Here is a 20,599-nt window from a genome sequence, read left to right as displayed (position 1 = left end):
GATTTTCATAACAGAAGACTGCCAAATAACACCAAATGCTCCTTGGAATTGGGCTTCCTCTGAAGGAATTCCTTGATCCCTTTAGGTAGTGGCTCTGCCCTAACCAGCTGAGTTCGTAGGATATATTCCTGCGACCTGCAGCACAGTCCCCCATCCCACTTTACCCCCCCCCATGCCATTGCACCCTTTTAATCTCTGCATTCTATCTATTCTCTATTCATATTCCTTCCCATGGAATTTTACTAATTTCATGAACATTATTGGTATTACCATTGAAAAACATAGCTGAAGATTTAACACCAACCTCCACAGCGACAGAGGTTGTCATTTGCATTTATCCAATAGCTAAGTATATAAAACACTTTTAATCATTTGTCAGCCATTTGTATTTTATTTTCCCTATGTATTTCTGTGGCCTAAGATTAATATTTAAAATATAAACACCTAAGAACTTCTTTCTCCTTCCTCTTTCTAGTCACTTCATTCCCCATACTTACTATGTCTTAAATTGGTTATCTCTTTTTGTTTTGTTATTATTATTACATATAGATTTATATTTCTAGGCACATAAATATTTAAATATAAGCTGCTAAGTCTATTTGGTCTTTCATGTATGTATATGATGTCAGGGCAGACCACTTTGTTTTGGACAACCAACTAGAAGGCTCAAGCCTGGAAAAGAATAGTACTCTATCTCTATAGTTATTAGATTCCTGTAGAACTTTGTCTAGGGATAGGGCTCCTTAGACCTCCTCCCCCCTCAACCTTATGTTAACATGTCTACTGTCTATGTTTCTTCCTTCACCTGAAATCTTGCAGGGCTAGGGTCTGTCTACCCTGCCAACTCTGGCTTTGGCTTCCCAACAGCTGTAGAATACCTTCTCTGGAGGAGTAGGTCTTCACTTCCAGGACCTTGTGGTTTCCATGGATTGCCTCTCTACTGTCTCCACTGACCTTGATATTAGAGCAGCTCTCCAGTTTAGCTGCCATACACTCCCCATTCTGTCTCATTCGTAAGGGTTTAGGTCACCACAGGATTCCCAGTCCTCAGGAGTCAGGTAAAAGGAATGTCTGGAAGGGCATTTCAGGCTTACTGTGTAGCTGGGTTGTTGGGCCCTGCTATCCTCTCCTTTTCTTGCTCCTTCCATCTTTCATCCCAAATTTCCCCTCCCATTTTTTCTCTCTGCCTGCCAGCCCCACCAATCCTTTCCTGCCAATCTATTGACAATTCAGGTCTTTATTAGACCAATTAGGTAGTTTAGACAGGCAAAGCATCACAGCTTCATAGATTTAAACAACTGCAGCATAAAAGAATGTAACACATGTTTGCATTATTAAAAGAAATGTTCCACAGCATATACAAATTAACCCATATTAAAATAGTATTCCACTCCGGGCAGTGGTGGTGCACGCCTTTAATCCCAGCACTCGGGAGGCAGAGCCAGGTGGATCTCTGTGAGTTCGAGGCCAGCCTGGGCTACCATGTGAATCCCAGGAAAGGCGCAAATCTACACAGAGAAACCCTGTCTCTGAAAAGAAAAAAAAAAGTATTCCACAACATTTCTTCTTTTTTGGTAAATAAAAATGAATAGTTTTAACTTTAACACAGTAAAAGTATACACAACAAAAACAGTTATCAGTCGGTCGGTGGTGGCGCATGCCTTTAATCCCATCCCTTGGGAAGCAGAGGCAGAGCTTCATTCATATCTTGAATTTTAGAATTTGGCAGAGGGTATCATTCTCTTTCTCAGGATGGCATGTATTCATGACATTAATACTGTCTGAGCCTTTTGAGTCATTGGATTGCAGATACATCACCTTCCTGCCTGGTGTGTTTGTCTTAAAAATTTAAATGATATTGCGTATTTTCTTGTTTGTATGGATATGTACCACATGGGTACCTGTCCTCATAGTGATCAAGAGACAGTCTCAAAAGTCCTGAACTTGGGATAATGGATAGTTGTGATCCTGCAAGTGAGTGCTGGCAATTGAGTTCACTTATATGCAAGATCAGCAAGAGCTCTTTACTACTTAGCCATCTCTACTGCCCTGTCTTGATCAATTATGATTAACATTATATTGCTAATGTTTTCATCTGTCCATATGTTTATTTTTTTTATTTTTTTATTTTTTATTTTTATTTATTTATTTATTTATTTATTTATTTATTTATTTATTTTTGGTTTTTTCGAGACAGGGTTTCTCTGTGTAGCTTTGCGCCTTTCCTGGAGCTCACTTGGTAGCCCAGGCTGGCCTCGAACTCACAAAGATCCGCCTGCCTCTGCCTCCCAAGTGCTGGGATTAAAGGCGTGCGCCACCACGCCCGGCTCTGTCCATATGTTTAAATATGCAGTGCCTTTTAGTCAAATCTATTGATGTTTTTGTAAGTTTCAATAGGGGCACTTTAAGCTTCCAGAAGATAAATACAGAACTCTTTGTAGAAACATTAGCAAAAACTCTGAGTTCTTTATATATATATATTTTTTTGTGTTTCACTGATTTTTGAATGGGAGTCTTTACATATACTTCTGACTGTCCTGGAACTGGCTACATAGACTAGGCTGGCACTCAGCTCTGAGGCAGATATACCTGCCTCGGATTTGAGTGGACTGGTTAAAGGTATGAGCCAATATACCCAACTTGTTCATCTTATTTTTATTTTTTGTAGTTAGTAATTGTTCATACAATTTCTCTCATGTATACTGTGTACTGTGGATCTGTTTACTTATCTCTCTATTTTTTTTAATAGGCATTTCTCTTGCAAGATGATATCCCATACACAGGGTACAGAAATGACAGAGGTGAACCTCCTATTCAGTTTCCTTTCAAAGGGACTTGGTGATTACATTATAATGTCTATATCATGGAATAAGTTTGGGGAGTACAAGAATTATATGATTATACTGTCATAGAACTATATATTTATAATGTTACCAGTATCATACTTTCTGTTGTACACATGTATGGGATGTTTTAGAATGTAGTGACCTATGATGATGTACATATCGACTTTACTTCGGGAGAGTGGTCTTTGCTGGATTCTTCTCAGAAGAAGCTCTACAAAGATGTTATGCTGGAGACTTACAGGAACCTCACTACCATAGGTAAGAGTGAATTTTTCTTCATATTCTAAAATAAGGAGACAGGTGTTCCTTGTTTTTTGATGCTCTTCTATAGTTTCATTAGAAAGAGGAGTGAGGAGAATAAATCAGGCATGGCTCTAAGGTTCACTGAGGATAGTTACTTAAATTTTCCATAATTTTCAATAATATACCATACATTTTTTTGGTACTATATTTTAGGGTACAGTTGGGAAGACCATAATATTGAAGAACATTGTCAAAGTTCTAGAAGACATGGAAGGTAATTATGATGTGCAAGCTGATACAAATGTGCCTCCAAAGAAATTGTAATGTGTCCTGTAAGCTTTAAACAAAAGCAACAGTGTAAATAAGCACAGTTTCATGTGCAATGATGATTACTAAATTCTCACAGAACCATATACCTCAATTTCAGGTAGGCAAATTGCATTTGCAAGGCATTTTTTAAAGAAAGAAGACAAGGAAACAATGCTTTAACAGATATTACCATTTGAACCATAGCTCCATGAGAGCTATGGTGTAGAACTGCCAATCTATTTAGTTTCATACTACTCATATTACAAATGGTATGCTCAAGAGGTAATAAGTATGTCTCCAAAACTTTCTAATGGCCAAATAGTCCATAGTAACGCTAGTGTTAGTCATGTGCCTGTTGTGACTGTGCTAAGTTTAATGAGTAGGACACTTAAAATGAAGAGTCGAGGGACATTTGTTGTGGAGAAACCTTGATCCCTATACCACATTTCTATGTGGAATAAAAAATCAAACTGTGAATTCAATGCGGAAACCTTTTGTTATTCTTCCTTTACTAGGTCCATCATATGTTACTTTGGATATGAGCCATATGAGCACAGGTATATGGACAGATGTAATATGCCTCTCAGAAACATTAGAAGATATGTAGCATTCCCCATGTTGAGTATAACTGTTGAATTTGATTCAAGTATACAAGTAATTGGTTTTCCAGCTTCATTGTTAATACATCCACAAACTCACACTGCAGAAAAGCCCTGTGAATACTAGGACTGTGTAAATATTTCTGTTTGTTCTAGTTCAACTAGTAAATGTAGTATGACTCAAAGTATAGGAAAATTTATAAACGCAATAAGGGTGATAAAACTCTGAGTTTTTCCAGTTCTCTTCAAATATATGAAAAATCTAATCTAGAAAAGAGACTCAGTAAATGTGAAGCATGTAATAAATGATCTTACCATTACAGATATTTTCAAAGATGCAAAACAACCCTTCATGGAGGGGAACAACATGAGTGTAAGCACAGTGATAAATCCTTAAGATCATATTCCTTTTTACCATTGGACCTAATTGTAAAATTAATTCATACAGATATGAAGATTCAACCCTGTATTGAGCATTGTAAAGCCCTTACACGTGCCAATTATCTTTGTAGGCATGAAAGAGGTCATACTGGAGACAAACTTGTGTATACTAAATGTGATAAAGCTTTGGCACATGACAGTCATCTTCAAAGAACACATACTGGAGAGAAACCCTATGAATGTAATCAATGTGGTAAAGCCTTTGCACTGCACCGTCATCTTCGCAGCCATAAAAGAACACATACTGGAGAGAAACCCTATGAATGTAAACTTTGTGGTAAAGCCTTTGAACGTCAGGATGCTCTTCAAATGCATAAAAGAACACATACTGGAGCGAAACCCTATGAATGCAATGAATGTGGTAAAGCCTTCACTCGTAAAAATACTCTTGATATCCATAAAAGAACACATACTGGAGAGAAACCCTATGAATGTGATCAATGTGGTAAAGCCTTTGCACTGCACCGTCATCTTCGAAGCCATAAAAGAACACATACTGGAGAGAAACCCTATGAATGTAATCTTTGTGGCAAAGCCTTTGCATGGCACAGTTCTCTTAAACTCCATAAAAGAACACATACTGGAGAGAAACCCTATGAATGTAATCTTTGTGGCAAAGCCTTTGCATGGCACAGTTCTCTTAAACTCCATGAAAGAACACATACTGGAGAGAAACCCTATGAATGTAATCTTTGTGGTAAAGCCTTTGCAAGAGACAGGACTCTAAAACACCATAAAACAACACATACTGGAGAGAAACCCTATGAATGTAATCAATGTGGAAAAGCCTTTTTACATCAGGATGCTCTTCAGTCGCATAAAAGAACACATACTGGAGAGAAACCCTATGAATGCAATGAATGTGGTAAAGCCTTCACTCATAAAAGTACTCTTGAAATCCATAAAAGCACACATACTGGAGAGAAACCCTATATATGCAATCAATGTGGTAAAGCCTTTGAACATAACAAAGATTTCAAAAGGCATAAAAGAACACATACTGGAGAGAAACCCTATGAATGCAATGAATGTGGTAAAGCCTTCCTTTATAAAAATAGTCTTGAAGTCCATAAAAGAACACATACTGGAGAGAAACCCTATGAATGTGATCAATGTGGTAAAGCCTTTGTATGTCACAATAATCTCAAGATGCATAAAAGAACCCATACTGGAGAGAAACCCTATGAATGCAATGAATGTGGTAAAGCCTTCCTTTATAAAAATAGTCTTGAAGTCCATAAAAGAACACATACTGGAGAGAAACCCTATGAATGTAATCAATGTCGTAAAGCCTTTGCACAACACTACCATCTTCAAAGGCATAAAAGAACACATACTGGAGAGAAACCCTATGAATGCAATCAATGTGGTAAAGCCTTCACTGAAAGAAATGTTCTTCAAGTGCATAAAAGAACACATACTGGAGAGAAACCCTATGAATGCAATCAATGTGGTAAAGCCTTCACTCAAAGAAATATTCTTCAAATGCATAAAAGAACACATACTGGAGAGAAACCCTATGAATGCAATCAATGTGGAAAAGCCTTCACTTGTAAAAATACTCTTGAAATCCATAAAAGAACACATACTGGAGAGAAACCCTATGAATGCAATCAGTGTGGTAAAGCCTTTGCAGACCACCGTAATCTTCAAAGACATAAAAGTTTGCATACTGGAGAGAAACCCTATGAATGTAATCTTTGTGGTAAAGCCTATTCTCATCCCAGTTATCTCCAAATTTATAAAAGAGCACATCCTGGAGAGAAAACCTGTAAATGAAATCAATGTGGTAAAGACTTTTCACGTCACAGTTCTCTCCAAAGACATTAAAGAACACATACTGGAGAGAAACCCTATGAATGTAATCAATGTGGTAAAGCCTTTGTACGTCACAACGGTCTCCAAATACATAACAGTACACATACTAGAGAGAGACCCTATGAATGTAATCAATGTCGTAAAGCCTTTGTACGACAGTACCATCTTCAAAGGCTTTAAAGGACATATACTGGAGAGAAACCCTATGAATGCAATCAATGTGGTAAAGCCTTTGCACATCACAAGGATTTCCTAATACATAAAAGAACACATACTAGAGAGAAACCCTATGAATGCAATGAATGTGATAAAGCCTTCACTCATAAAAATACTCTTGGAATCCATAAAAGAACATATACTGGAGAGAAACCCTATGAATGTAATCAATGTGGTAAAGCCTTTGTTTGACACAACCATCTTCAAGGGCATAAAAGAACACATACTGGATTGGAACCCTGTAAATGTAATCAATGAGGTAAAGCCTTTACTTGTAACAATGCTCTTGAAATGCATAAAAGAACACATAGTGGAGAGAAACCCTATGAATGTAATCAGTGTGGTAAAGCCTTTGGCTGTATGAGTAGTCTTTGAAATCATGAGAAAAATACTGCAGACAAGCCCTAAAAATATAATCAGTGTAGTAAAGTTATGCACTTTGTAGAGGAGTAGATCTTTTTGAGTGTAATCTATCTGTTAGAACCTTTGCATATTGTAGAGACTTTGAGTACTTGTTGGAAGTACTTATAAAGTATTTGATAAGATCTTTATCCAAGACACTTGCATTCAACTACTCAAGAGTATTTATGCTGTAGAAAATAATTTGACAGTGACAGCAATCTTTTCAAACTTTATGACGTCCATTTTTATATTGTTTACCCCCGCAGAGCATGGAAAAATATGATTTATGAAACCTGAATCAGTGAAAGACACACACTTTGGCCCTGAATCCAGAGCCAAAGAAACACACTCTACTCCTGCCCAAGTGAGCATGAAACCAACCAATCCCTAAGCACAAAATCAACTGTCACTGAGGACAAAATCCAGCCTATATCTGAGTTTCTTCAATTTCAGGGATTGAAATCTGACCACTTCTCATGCTGAGAAATCTCCCTGAAAAAACTCGGACCTAAGAAGCCCCATGTAAGTGTTGTGCCTGTTCAGTTTTGAGCTGCCTTTTTCCACCCCGGGAGAGGGAACAACCCTCCTGGATTCCCCCTCCCAAATGAATCTCTTGAATAAGTTTTGGATGAAGAACTTCTTTTGCCAGAGCTGAGTAGAATCTCTGCTCAGGAATTCCCTAGTTGGAGCAGAGCAGAGAATCAATGGACACCTCTACTGGGAACCTTCCTAGTGGAGTGGAGCAGAGAAGCACATGGCAGCTCTGCTTGGAATGTCTCTGGGAGTAGAGCAGAGAAGCAACAGATACCTCTGCTGGGAAACTCCATTAAGGGAGGAGAGCAGAGTTGACATCTATTCCCCAGAGCCAGAACGCACTGCTACATTCCTTCTGGGTTTCCCCATCAGTGAAGCAGAGAAGTAACAATCTGGTCCAGAATTCAGAAGAAACTCTTTGTGGAGTGCAACAGAGAAGTGATGGACAAATCTCCTGTGAAACTCCCTTAGGGAAGTGGAGCAGAGCAGCAATGGATATCTCCACTGGATATATCTTAGCAGAGTGGTGAGGAACCCTGCTGTAATGGCTCCCTCTCAGAGAGGAGCAGGATTACCACATACTGAGGGGAAACCTTTCCCCATTGGGACATAGCTTTGGGTGTAGCCTGACTTCCGGGACAGTCAGTATTTCTTACTCCTCACTGCTTTGGTTATCCAGGGTACCTTTCTTTTCAGATCTGTAGGTATCCAGAGTACCCCTCCTCCATAGCTACGGGTATCGCCTGACTTCCCAATAATCAGAATACCTTTCTCCTCACACTTGTAGATATCCAGGATACCTTCCTTTCACAGCTGTAGGTGTAGCCTGACTTCTGACAGTCAGGGTATCTTTCTATCCAGAGCTGGAACTCTCATACTATAAATTTAGATGTTAATGTAACTCTTTTATATTTTATATTTCTCTTTAATTACATTAAATAATTAAGGTGTAAAACTTGATGGATTTGTATCAGTTACTTTTCTGTTGTTATAATATAATGTCTATGTCAATTTATAAGAGTTAAATTTGGCTCTTGGTTCCAGAGGAATACAAGATGACCATGAAATTGGCGTGGCAACAAATGCCAGACATGGCAGCTAATGCAGGAGGCTAAGAACTCACTTCCTTAACCTGCAGCACCAAGTAGAGAGTTGGAACTGGAAATGGTGTGTGGATGTAAATTCTCAAAGCCTACCCCTACTGACAGCAGGGCAGCATTTTCTAAATCTTCCCAAATGATACCACCAACTTAGAAGGGTTGATTTCTCTGGCTTCAAGTCTACATGTTTGTTTTCTGTTACATGAACCAATTCATGCTGACGAAAAGCTCTGAAAGTAATCCGTTAGATACCTCAACACCTGTGTTATAGGAATAAATGCTTAGAATAGAAAAACTTTCATCAGTTAATAATTGTTTAAAGAGTTGTTTTAATTTTAATTATGTGGTGTCAGTATATATCTGTGTGCATATGTGAATGTGCATGCTGGTACCCAATAATGTTAGAGCCTTGGATCTTATTTTAGCAAGAATCACAGGAAGTTGTCAAAAACCAGACTTTGGACCTGGGAATGAACTTTTCCTTACTGTCTGTCCATGTCTCTAGCCCTGTAAATCAATGAACTGGTTTTGTTGATTTGGGTATCATTTCTCTGCCTTTTAGTTAGTTGAGTAAGGATTTATCTCTTGTTGATTTTCTCCAAGAACCAACTCTTTGTTTTATTGCTTGTTTGTATTGTTCTCTTCGTTTCTATTTTATTCATTTCAGCCCTCAGTTTAGTTATTTCCTACCATCTACTCCTCTTAGGTGTGTCTGCTTCTTTCTGTTCTAGAGCTTTCAGATGTGCTGTTAAGTCATTAGTATGGGATCTCTCCACATTTTTTATAAAGGCACTTAGTGCTATGAACTTTCCTTTTAGGACAGCTTTTATTATATGCCATAAGTTTGGATATGTTTTGCATCATTTTTTTTTTTTTTTTTGGTTTTTCGAGACAGGGTTTCTCTGTGTAGCTTTGCGCCTTTCCTGGAGCTCACTTGGTAGCCCAGGCTGGCCTCGAACTCACAGAGATCCACCTCCCTCTGCCTCCCAAGTGCTGGGATTAAAGGCATGCACCACCACCACCTGGCTGAGGTGTGTTTCTTGTATTCAGCAGAATGTTGGATCCTGTTTTTGTATCCAATTCATTAGCCTGTATCATTTTACTGGTGAATTGAGTCCATGGATATCGAAGAATATTAATGTCCAATGATTGGTAATTCCCATTATTTTGTTGTTGGTGGTTGTAGTGTGTGTGTGTGTGTGTGTGTGTGTGTGTGTGTGTGTGTGTGTGTTTCCCTTCTTTGGGTTTTGGTGGTGTGAGATTATTTATTGCTTGTGTTTTTATGGGTTGTAGTTAACTTCTTGGAGTTGGAGATTTCTTTCTAGTACCATCTATAGGACTTGGTTTGTGGACAGCCATTGTTTCAATTTGATTTTGTTATGAAATATCTTGTTTTTCTTTCCATCTATGGTGGCTGATGGTTTTGCTGGCTGTCATCCATGGTCTCTTGTAGTGTGCAAGTCCTCAGTCTAGGCCCTTCTGGATATTAGGGTGTCTGTTGATGGTTGGGTATGATTCTAATAGGTCTGCCGTTACATGTTATGAGGCATTTTTCTCTTTCTGCTTTTAATATTCTTTCTTTGTTCTGAATGTTTAGTGTTTGATTATTATGTGGTAAGGGGATTTTCTTTTCTGGTCCAACCTATTTGATACTCTGTAAGCTTCTTGTACCTTTATAAGCATGTGCTTATTTAAGTTGGGAAAATTTTCCTTTATGATTTAATTTAAATATATTCTCTGAGTTTTTGAGCTGGTTTTGTTCTCCTTCTTTTATTTCTGTTGTTCTTTTGTTTGGTCCTTTCATAGTGTCCCAGATTTCATGGATAATTTGTGGTAGGAATTTTTTAGATTTAATATTTTCTTTGACTGAAGAATCTACTTTCTCTACTGAGTCTTCAGTGCCTGAGATTCTCTCTTCCATCTCCTGTATTCTGTTGGTGATGCTTGTATCTATAGTTACTGTTCACTTACTCAGATTTTCCATTTCCAGGATTCCCTCCATTTGTTTTCATTATGGCTTCTATTTTCATTTCAAGTCTTGGAATGTTTGCTTTTTCTTGGTTTTGTTTTAGGGATTTATTGTTTTCTTCCAAGTTTTTGTTTCTTTAAGGGATTTGTTCATATACTCCCTAAGGACATCTATCATCTTCATAAGGTTATTTTCTTATGCTTCAGCTCTGTTGAATTGCTCATGTCTGGCTGCTGTAGAGTAGGTAGGCTCTGGTGATGCCATACTGCACTTTCTAATACTGATTGTGTTCTTTACACTGGCATTTAGGCATCTGGATTTGGGGTGATATTAGGTATAGTTGTCAATTCATGTAATTGTCATTGTTAGATGTGTGTTTTGTTCCTTTGTTTCTCTTTCCCCTCTGGTCTTCTGGCCTAAGTGGCCAAGAGTTCTACTGATAAGCCCAACTTTCATTTCATCAGGGTGTCACCCTAGGTTTCTTGGGGATAGGGATCCCTAGATCTGGCCTGATCGTTGCTAAGACCAAAGTCCTATTCCGAAGTTGTAGACCAGGATATGGAGCCCAGGAGAGGGAGTACATACTGGAGTCCCTAGATCTTGTCTGGCATTTGGGGTCCCTAGGACCAGCCTCTCTTCCTGTATAGCTGCCATTGCTGGGGAACCTAGATCTGACCTGTGCTCCAGGAAGGCTGAATTCTTCTGAAGTTTTTGACCTGGGAGTCCTAGATCCTGCCTGGCCTCTGGTAGAGTAGAAGTCTTCCAAAGTTGTAGAGCAGGATATCGCACCATGGGTTGGGGTGGGGCATTGTGTGCAGTCTAAGATTTTTGAGCAGGCTTAAATGGGTTTAGTGTGCAGTGGACAGTGTCTTACCTAGTGTTCATAGGAGCAGCCTCACTTCCTGTAAGGCTGCTGGGGCTGTGTGCCCTAGTTTGGAACCAAAGAGAGGCTATGTTGTCTGATGTGCTGAGTGGGCTTTAAGGAGTGTTAGCTGGCTGTGGGCAGTGTCCTACCTGTTACTTGGTAAAGCAGAAGTCTTTTTCCAAAATTGTAGCCCAGGACATGGAGTCAGGGCTGGGAAGTGTGCTATGTGCAGTCTGAGATATTTGAACAGGCTTAAAGGGGTTCAGTGGGTAGTGGGCAGTGTCTTGCTTGCATATGCAACATCTTAATACTAATGCATCAATTTCCCAGGGGTTGTTTATTTACTCTTCTTTATTTGGGTTATTTTTGCTTGCTGTTGTCATGGTTAATCTGTAAAAATCTTTTAACTTATTGGATAAAAAGTACAATGAGGGCTGGGCAGGTCACTTAGCAAGTATTCTTCTTGGGGATGACTGTATTCAGATACCAACATCCAAATTGGGAGGCTCATCACCACCTGCTACTCCATATCCAGGGGGTCTGACACGCTCTTTGCTGGTGTGTCACCTATAACTCATGGAAGACATTCTCTCACACCCCCAAATAGACACCTAAAGCTGGGGATAATTGTTTTCAAAATTTCTTGTGGGTTATGAAGCAATTAGAACAAAACTAGTTGCTTTGCATGCTGTATAATACAAATCATGCAATGATTCTTTAAAATATGTCATCTTGCTTCTGTTTTTAAAAGTTTTCATTTCCTTACTTACTCTAATGCAGACTTTCTTTCAATCATTAATCATAAAAAACAAAATGGTGTCTAAGTGATCCTATCAGGCATAATTTTCTTTCTCATGAGGGAATGACATGTATTCAGCAGTCAGAACTAGTTTCTACAGTGTTGACACATCAGAATGCATTAAGCCACACCCTCCCATCTTGGTGATACAGCACTGCACTCCCAACCCATTTTCTCCTTTGGCAATGGAGAGAACTGGAGAACAGAGGACCCATGCTGGCCAGTGATTTCTCTGATTTGATTATAATCTTGTAGTTCTTGTTTAAAAGACAGTGTTATATGTATAGGTCTGCCTGGTGTCTCCCTTTATCAGTAGTGCCATCATTGTTTGGTTATTTTATTAATTATTACCTAATTAATTTTATTATTTAAAACCTAATTATATTTTAGTTTCTCTGAAAATGATAGACATTCACCTATTTTTGTATTCTGAAAATTTACTGTATTGTTATGAGTTCCTAAAGTTTTTGTTGGTTTGGGGACTATCTGTGGAGAAACTGCTTTACTTTTCTCCAATTGATCATAGAATCTTTCCTTTGCTTATTTCTTGGCATATCTGTGTCGTCCAGTTTTTGCTATCATCCTTCTTTAGGATTTTGGTACTTCAGTGGTTTATATGGTTAATCCATTAGTTTTGAATTTTTAAAATACTCTCATATATTGTCTGTATGTCCTAGTTTGCCTCAGCTATCAACATGCCATAGGCTAGAGTCATTTGAGGGAGCCTCAATTGATGGCTTGACCAGATCATACTGGTTGGTTGCAATAACTGTGAGAGATTGTATTGATTGATGACTGGTGTGGATTTCCCATTTCTTATGTGGAAAACAATTTCTCTTTTAACTAGTTTCTCCCTTTAAGATATCTGATATCTTAATTGACTTACAAAGTCTACATAGAATAGTAGAAGTCTGAGGGAGATTCAAAGCAGCTACCTAGCATGGTGGTAATCCAGGGTGAGAGAGAGAGAGGGAGAGAGAGAGAGAGATTGAGAGAGCCTGAGAGAGCCTACTAGCCACCAGGAGAAAAAAACAGCTAAAGAAAGTCCGGCCATGTTCTCCAGCTTGAGCCAGACTCCTGAGCCAGGGGCTCTGGATCCCCACAAGCAATCTGGCCACTTGCAGCTCTACCCCTTAGCATCTTCAGCTGAGCAAAGCTCTGGCCTTTAACTATGGCTTAGCTGGGGCCAGCAAGGCCACAGCAGAGTGACTTTTTTTTTAAGTGAATTCCTGCCCCACAATGGGATATCAAATGTAGCTGAATTTTTATGTGGTCTTATTAAATAAAAGATGCAGTCAAATATAGGGGAGAAAGCCTTAAAGATCAGGGAACTAGTGATAGCCATCAACATTAACTCTCCAGCTCAGCAGCTACCAAAAAATGTGTTACTTCCTGTCTACACATACCTTTATTGCCTTGCTGTTCTACCCTCTCAATGCTTTTATCCCACCTACCTCACTTCCTTATTACTGCCTGTCTGTACAGACCTCCAGGTCTCTATAGTTGGTACTGGGATTAAAGGCGAGTGTCACCATGCTTGGCTATTCCCTAGTGTGTCCTTGAACACACAGAGACGCTGCCTGCCACCTGATCAGATTGAGGGCATGTGCTACCACTGCCTGACTTCTATGTTTACTTAAAAATGGCTGACCTTTTCCCCCTTGATATCCAGAAATGCTTTATTTATTAACATACAAATAAAATATCACTGTGTGTGTGTGTGTGTGTGTGTGTGTGTGTGTATGTGTCTCTGTGTTTGTGTGTCTGTCTGTCTGTCTGCCTGTCTGTCTGTGTGTGTCTGTGTCTGTGTTTGCGTTGATGGATCTCAAACATGGGCCCCATACATATTAGGTAGGCACTCCTCCAGAGCTACATCCCCAGCCCATCTCTTTGGAAACTGCTCCCCCTGTCAACATGCAGGAGCAGAGCACCAAGATCCACGTTCCAAGTTCCAATTTCTATAGGTTCAGGAGGCTGAGGAGCATCTTCCACACTGGCCAGTGTGCCTTTCTCCCTGCTCCTGGGGAAGGGGTGGGTCTGCACTTCACATGGAGGGCAGAGGTTTGTTGGGAGTACTACTAGGAACTGAAGAGCTGCCATTCCAAGTTCCAAAGAGAGAAGCAAAATCCATCCTGGCCACCCACATCCCCGGAAGTCTCTCTAACCAGATTGCCGCTGTCCAGTCTTCTTGTATTCTCCAGGAGGATCAGCAGGAGGAGAAGGATGTCCTGAGCAGAGGAGGAAGAGGAGGAGAAGGTGAAGGAGGAAGGAGAGGAGGAGGGGTTTGTGAGTGCTTGCAAAGTGGGTGTGTGTGTGTTTGCATGTGTGGATGTCTTGGTGTCTGCTCAAGAAGAATGTTCCTGTCAGAGCCAGAGGTAGGCAGGGAAAAAAGTGGACTCTTGGCTCTTCCTTGATTGTGGGAGTTGTGGCTGGATGGAACTAAGGATAGCCCATGATAATTCTGTCCTAAAACCCACCACCACCACCACCACCATGTACCAGTAGAGCACGAATACCCAAGCTCCAAATTCTAAGTTTCAATTTCCTTTGGCCCCGTTTGGCCAGGAACATCTTCCACCCCAATCTTGGTACCTTGCTCCCTTCTCCTTGCATGTTTTTGTGTGTGGTGGTTGGCTCAGGGATGTGTGAGTGTCTTTGTGGGTGGCTGGGTGTGTGTCTGGCTGTCTGCATGCCTGTGTGTCTGTCCAGGTCCTCTATCTCTTCTTTCATGTTACTTTTAGCCAGAACACATATTTTGTTTTTATTATATCCAATTTTGGCTACTGTAACTTCCTAAAAACCAAATACTTATCAATACAGCAAACCTGCCCTCTGAACACAACACACTGTTCAGAAAACAAATCATAGGCATTCATGAGCACAAGGAACACTGGACCTCTACAAACAAGTCAGAGAGCATCTTCCTGCTGGCCTTGGAAGCGTGGATGATATCTTTGATCAGAGGTGTATCCACGGTGATGTTCATGGAGGCCTCTCTCAGAAAGTGGAAAGTCTTCAGGTCCATCTCAGTGCCTGGCTCTCCTCAGCACTATGCACTGAGGGTGCCCACAGCAGTTGCTGGCTCCATCTGTCCTAGAAGAAAGGGCGCAGAAGAGGATATGATGCACCAGAGAAAAGTCCATCAAATATGCTGGGGACAGACTCCTGGTTATCACCACTTTAAAAAAATAGATGTGTTCTGTTGGGTTTAGGATGGACACAGCAAAGGGTCAGGCATTGGTTGTGCCACAGAAAGAAGCTGGCACAGCTTAGAACAGGTACCTAAAGGAGTGTAAGGGGCTTACAGTGTGACTAAATTCTGTGTGGTCAGCATGGGTATCCTGGGGTGATGTCCACTGTGTGGAGCAGTTCAATGTGCCCTGCTCTTACTGTGTACTGAAGGTCATCAAAAACCTGTAATCTGGCATATGTATCTTGGGTTTCCTTATGGGAAAGACACATTCAGGAAATTCCTTTGCAAGTCCTTTCCTATATAAGAGCATCCAGCCTACAGTTTCATTGGAGACTCTAGACTCAGGTAATAAATCTGGTCTAAGTGAGGAAATGATGCTGAGGCATTGTACATGTTAGATTTTGTTATCAGACTGACACAAACAAGAGCCAACTGGGAAGAAGGACTCCCAGGGAGGAATTATTTTTTTCCCTTTTTCTCTTTCTTTTATATATATATATATATATATATAATTTTTTATATATATTATTTTACAATACTATTCAGTTCTACATATCAGCCATGGGTTCCCCTATTCTCCCCCCTCACACCTCCTCCCCTTACCCCCAGCCCACCCCCCCATACCCACCTCCTCCAGGGCAAATCCTCTCCCGAGGACTTCGATCACCCTGGTAGACTCAGTCCAGGTAGGTCCAGTCCCTTCCTCCCAGACTGAGCCAAGTGTCTCTTCATAAGCTCCAGGTTTCAAACAGCCAACTCATGCAATGAGCACAGGACTTGGTCCCACTGCCTAGTTGTGGAGGAATTATTTTAATCAGGTTGAGTCTGTGCATATCTGTGTGTTTTATAGATTATTCATTGAGATAGGAAGACCCGCCCTGAAAATTAGCAGAATCGTTTCATTGGCTGAGACCTGAACTGTGTAACAGTGATAAAACCTAGAGCATCAGCAAAGGCAAGTGGGCCACAGGGTGAATGAGTTTCTCTTCACTGGTGACTATGGATGTGATGTGACTAGCTGTGTTCCTGCCTTGACTTCTGCAAAATGCACTGTAACCTGGCCCTGTGAGCTAAAAATCCATTTCCCCCTACTATGTTGCTGGGCTTGGAAACTCAATGTAATAAAGATGCTAAGACACCACTTTGGAACACTGAGATTGCCATAAGTCAGGAAGATGTGAAAGTAATTAATAACATGCCTAACCACAGCATATCAGTACCACAAGAGCTCCTGTTTCTCCCTGACCCCACCCTGTGCTTTTCCATACAGTCGTACAAGACAAATTGACACCCATGGACTAACACACTATAGAATTCTGTCCACACATTGATCAGATATTGTCTTGCCATATCAAATGCTATCCTAATTCTTCCTATCTATTAAATAAAAACTTAACTTCATTGGAAAGTATTTTTCTGTGACTTTCCTTCCCCTTGAATCTTAAAATATGGAGAAGTGGATCTGAAATCATAGCCCTAAAGATGAATGTTAACCTCCTGGTGACCCTTCCTTGAAGGTCAGGAGAGGCTCCTTAAAGGTCAAACCAGAGAAGGACTTTACCTGTCAGTTATGGTAGGTGTGGATACTAAGTGGCAACCTGCCCATTAGTTCCTTTAGTGCAGAGGTTCATCCTAGAGCTATGTGTATACATTCTTGTGAGGACTTCTAACTTCTGTGTTTGCAGAGAGACTTCTGCAAACATATCTTTGACAACCTCCCTCCTTCAAATGTGCATAGAAGTAACTAGAAGGGAAAAGTCACTCTGATAAGTTCCTCATCCTTCTAGGACATATGACTGCCCCTTCTGAGCAACTTCAAAGGGCTATGCAAGGAGACTACCAGCTTTGCCCAGGAATGTCAATAATCACATTTGGAGGGATAAGATGTAGGTCTGAACAACAGAGTGCAAAAGTCACAAGTCCCAGGGGGAAACAAATGGAGAACCACGAAAGGCCCTGCTCTGTGGCTGGTTGTTTAGCCTGTCTGTATGTCCGTTTCTTCCAGCTAGAGAAAGCAGGGTTCAGATGGCCCATGGCAAAGGGAGTTGTCAGAAAAGACAGCGTTAAAAATTACTCCCTACAGAAATGTGGCTTTTAACGTCCATGGTAACAAGTCTCTTCAACGTATGGCCCACAGTTGCTGTGGGCATTTTGATTGTTGTTGCGTTTTTCCCAGTTTCCTTCAACAGGCCCTGGAAGAGCAGCTCCAGGCCCAAGGCTTCTGGGTGGCTGCCCTGCCCTGCCCTGCCCTGCCCTGCCCTGCTCTGCTCTGCTCTGCCCTGCCCTGCTCTCCCCTGCCCTGCTCTGCCCTGCCCTGCTCTCCCCTGCCCTGCCCTACCCTGCTCTGCCCTGCCCTGCCCTGCTCTCCCCTGCCCTGCCCTGCCCTGCTCTGCCCTGCCCTGCCCTGCCCTGCCCTGCTCTGCCCTGCCTTTCCCTGCCCTGCTCAGCCCTGCTCTGCCCTGCCCTGCTCTGCTCTGCCCAGCTCTGCCCTGCTCTGCCCTGCCCTGCCCTGCCCTGCCCTGCTCTGCCCTGCCCTGCCCTGCTCTGCCCTGCCCTGCTCTGCTCTGCTCTGCCCTGCCCTGCCCTGCTCTGCCCTGCCCTACCCTGCTCTGCTCTGCCCTGCCCTGCCCTGTCCTGCCCTGCTCTGCCCTGCCCTGCTCTGCTCTGCCCTGCCCTGCCCTGTCCTGCCCTGCTCTGCCCTGCCCTGCCCTGCCCTGTCCTGCCCTGCTCTGCTCTGCCCTGCCCTACCCTGCTCTGCTCTGCCCTGCTCTGCCCTGCCCTGCCCTGCCCTGCCCTGCCCTGCTCTCCCCTGCCCTGCCCTGTCTTGCCCTGTCCTGCGCTGCCCTGCCCTGCCCAGCTCTGCCTGGCTCTGCCCTGCCCTGCCCTGCTCTCCCCTGCCCTGCTCTGCCCTGCTCTCCCCTGCCCTGCTCTGCCCTGCTCTCCCCTGTCCTGCTCTGCCCTGCTCTCCCCTGTCCTGCTCTGCCCTGCTCTCCCCTGCCCTGCTCTGCCTGGCCCTGCCCTTCCCTGCCCACCTCTTCCTTGGTGGCCTCCAAAAGATACAGGTGTTGGGTACCACCTGTATAGCTGGGACTTCAAGGTTGCAGGGCCCAAGGACATGGCCCTGAGAGTCTGCGGCTGGATCATTAGTGAGGGCTCCTGGGTGCAGCCATGTTGGGTGATTAGGTGGAGAAGAGATGGAGTCTGAGGTGGGAGTGGCCAGTATGTTGTACCTCAAGGATCTCCTACTCTGCCTCCTCTTTAAACCTCCCCCTGGCCATGACATTCACTGTGGAAAGAAAGTCACTGATCACCCAATGGCTCTGCAAACTCTTATCACGTCAATCTCTACAACTGCAGTCTATGCCCACTGCCTCTCTTCTCCCTGGCCAGCCTTCTGGCTAGAGGATAAGCCTAGTGACTGAATGAACAGAGTCCAGTAAAGAAACTAAAATAGCAGCTCTGCACAGTGTGTTAAAGGGGGGAAACCACTGGTTTAACAAGTACTTGTGAGTAGGAACTGAAGGAGCCTAGAGGCCAGCATTGACCTTGATGTGCTAAAGGTACCACAGGTGTATGTACTGAAGAGCCAAAGGTCCTTTTTGGCAGAAATAAGGAGAATGGCTCTTTTTAGCAAGTAGAAAATATTTTCTCAAACCCCTGAGGAAATGTTGGCTTTTGTCTAAAAGGAATTTCTAGGGGTCAGACACTGATCAGGTGAAAGGTCCACCCCTAAACCTGACATTGACCTGTCCCTACCCCATCCCCATCCCAGAGGCCATTGTGTTGCCTGGATGAGGGAGCAGGTGAGGAGAGGGAAATTAGGCTAATCCTCAAACTATTTGAAGAAACACCCCAATTTGCTGCAAGCCATAAAAATATATGAAGTGGGATTTCAGCTGATTATGACAAGTTAACACCTAGAAGAAGCCAAGGGTCTTCCAGAGGTCAAGCTGAGGTTCAAGGAGTCTTGGAGATATTAACTTTTGATTATTAACCATTCCCTACTATGCATTTCTTGTGTGCTATTGGGGCTTTTCCATCATTTGGGTAGCATTTCCTCGCTACTAAAAGAATATTTAGACAACTTCCTGTGTACCAATGCAGCCAGGATCCCTAATTTCAGGCCTTTCTGTCATTATCATCATTAGCAGTATTCTGGCCAGGACCATCCCTGAATGGACCAAAGTATTTTATCAGAGATACTTCTGTACTCTCTAAGAACAGACTTAAGCATCCAGACTACCAGTTTGAGGCCTGGGCGATGTGCTAATTAAGCTTAACCTTCCCCTTTCCAAAGTCTTATGTCTAGTTTTAGATCCACCCTTATCAATTAACTCAGAACCTAAGGGTTCTAACTTACAGGTCCATCTATCTGTGATGGAAGTTGCCCAGCCAAGTTGCCTAGTGACTGAGCACACTTGCAGAAACAGCAGGAGCAGAGATAGCTTGGAGAGCGAAGGATCAAAGAGATTAAAGGGCAGTTTTAATTTCAGAGAAGGTCTAGACAGAGAAGAGAAAAGAGAATGGAAGAAGTAGATGGATAAGAACTGGGAGGAATGAACTGAGATGGGTAAGAAGTAGATTGAAGGGCTAGAAGAGAGTCCTAGAGGAACAAGATGGAAGATGAGGAAGAGCCAGATGGGGAAGAACTGAGGAGGAAGAACAAGATGAGGAAGAAGGAAAGGGGAGAGGAACTAAGGTGGGAAAGATCTAGATGGATGAGAACCTAGATGAGGCAGAAGTAAGATGTAGGAATTAAGATAGAACTTAGAGGGGATAGCAGATTAATGTAGAGAGAAATGAGGCAAGAAAGGAGCTAGGCATGAGAACAGTCATTGCTGTTTACAGAGAGAAGTGACTGAGAAGAATAAAGTGTATGGACTAAAGACTTTTGTGTACATAGATTCATTTCATATCATCATAGATTAGATTATCAGCTGGTTGTAGATTCTTCCCACACCTTGGGAGAGGACTATCAAGGGACTGGACTCCCATAGTTCCCAGGACCCATTCTCCTACTGCCCCAGTCTCGTGTGTCCTGAGAATTACAAAATCAAACATGGACACAATAAAAACCACAACCCCCAACCTTAGACATCTCCAATTTAGAATCATCTCCAGCATCAGTCTGAATTCCAAGAATCTCTCACAAAGAAAATCTTGCAGCAAAATCCCCCAACCTGCTGAACAGATAATAATAGCATCCTGCTCACCTGTATCTGAGCCCCAGAGTCAAAGGCAGTAGGACATTTGCAGGGGTGTGCA

General features: G+C 42.1%; 1 protein-coding gene across 1 annotated transcript; it reads left to right on the top strand.

Annotated features, from left to right (window-relative positions):
- Positions 1-345: 345 nt before the first annotated feature.
- Positions 346-6,868, top strand: LOC143273347 (uncharacterized). Its single transcript, XM_076572310.1, is given in 4 exon segments — positions 346-3,104; positions 3,303-3,363; positions 4,510-6,102; positions 6,104-6,868. Coding segments are annotated over 4 exon segments (2,097 nt in total). The 5' UTR covers positions 346-3,070; the 3' UTR covers positions 6,513-6,868.
- Positions 6,869-20,599: the final 13,731 nt, after the last annotated feature.

This window comes from Peromyscus maniculatus, chromosome 5 (assembly GCF_049852395.1).
Source record: "Peromyscus maniculatus bairdii isolate BWxNUB_F1_BW_parent chromosome 5, HU_Pman_BW_mat_3.1, whole genome shotgun sequence".
Taxonomy (NCBI): Eukaryota; Metazoa; Chordata; class Mammalia; order Rodentia; family Cricetidae; genus Peromyscus; species Peromyscus maniculatus.
This window is presented reverse-complemented; position numbering and strand designations above follow the sequence as displayed.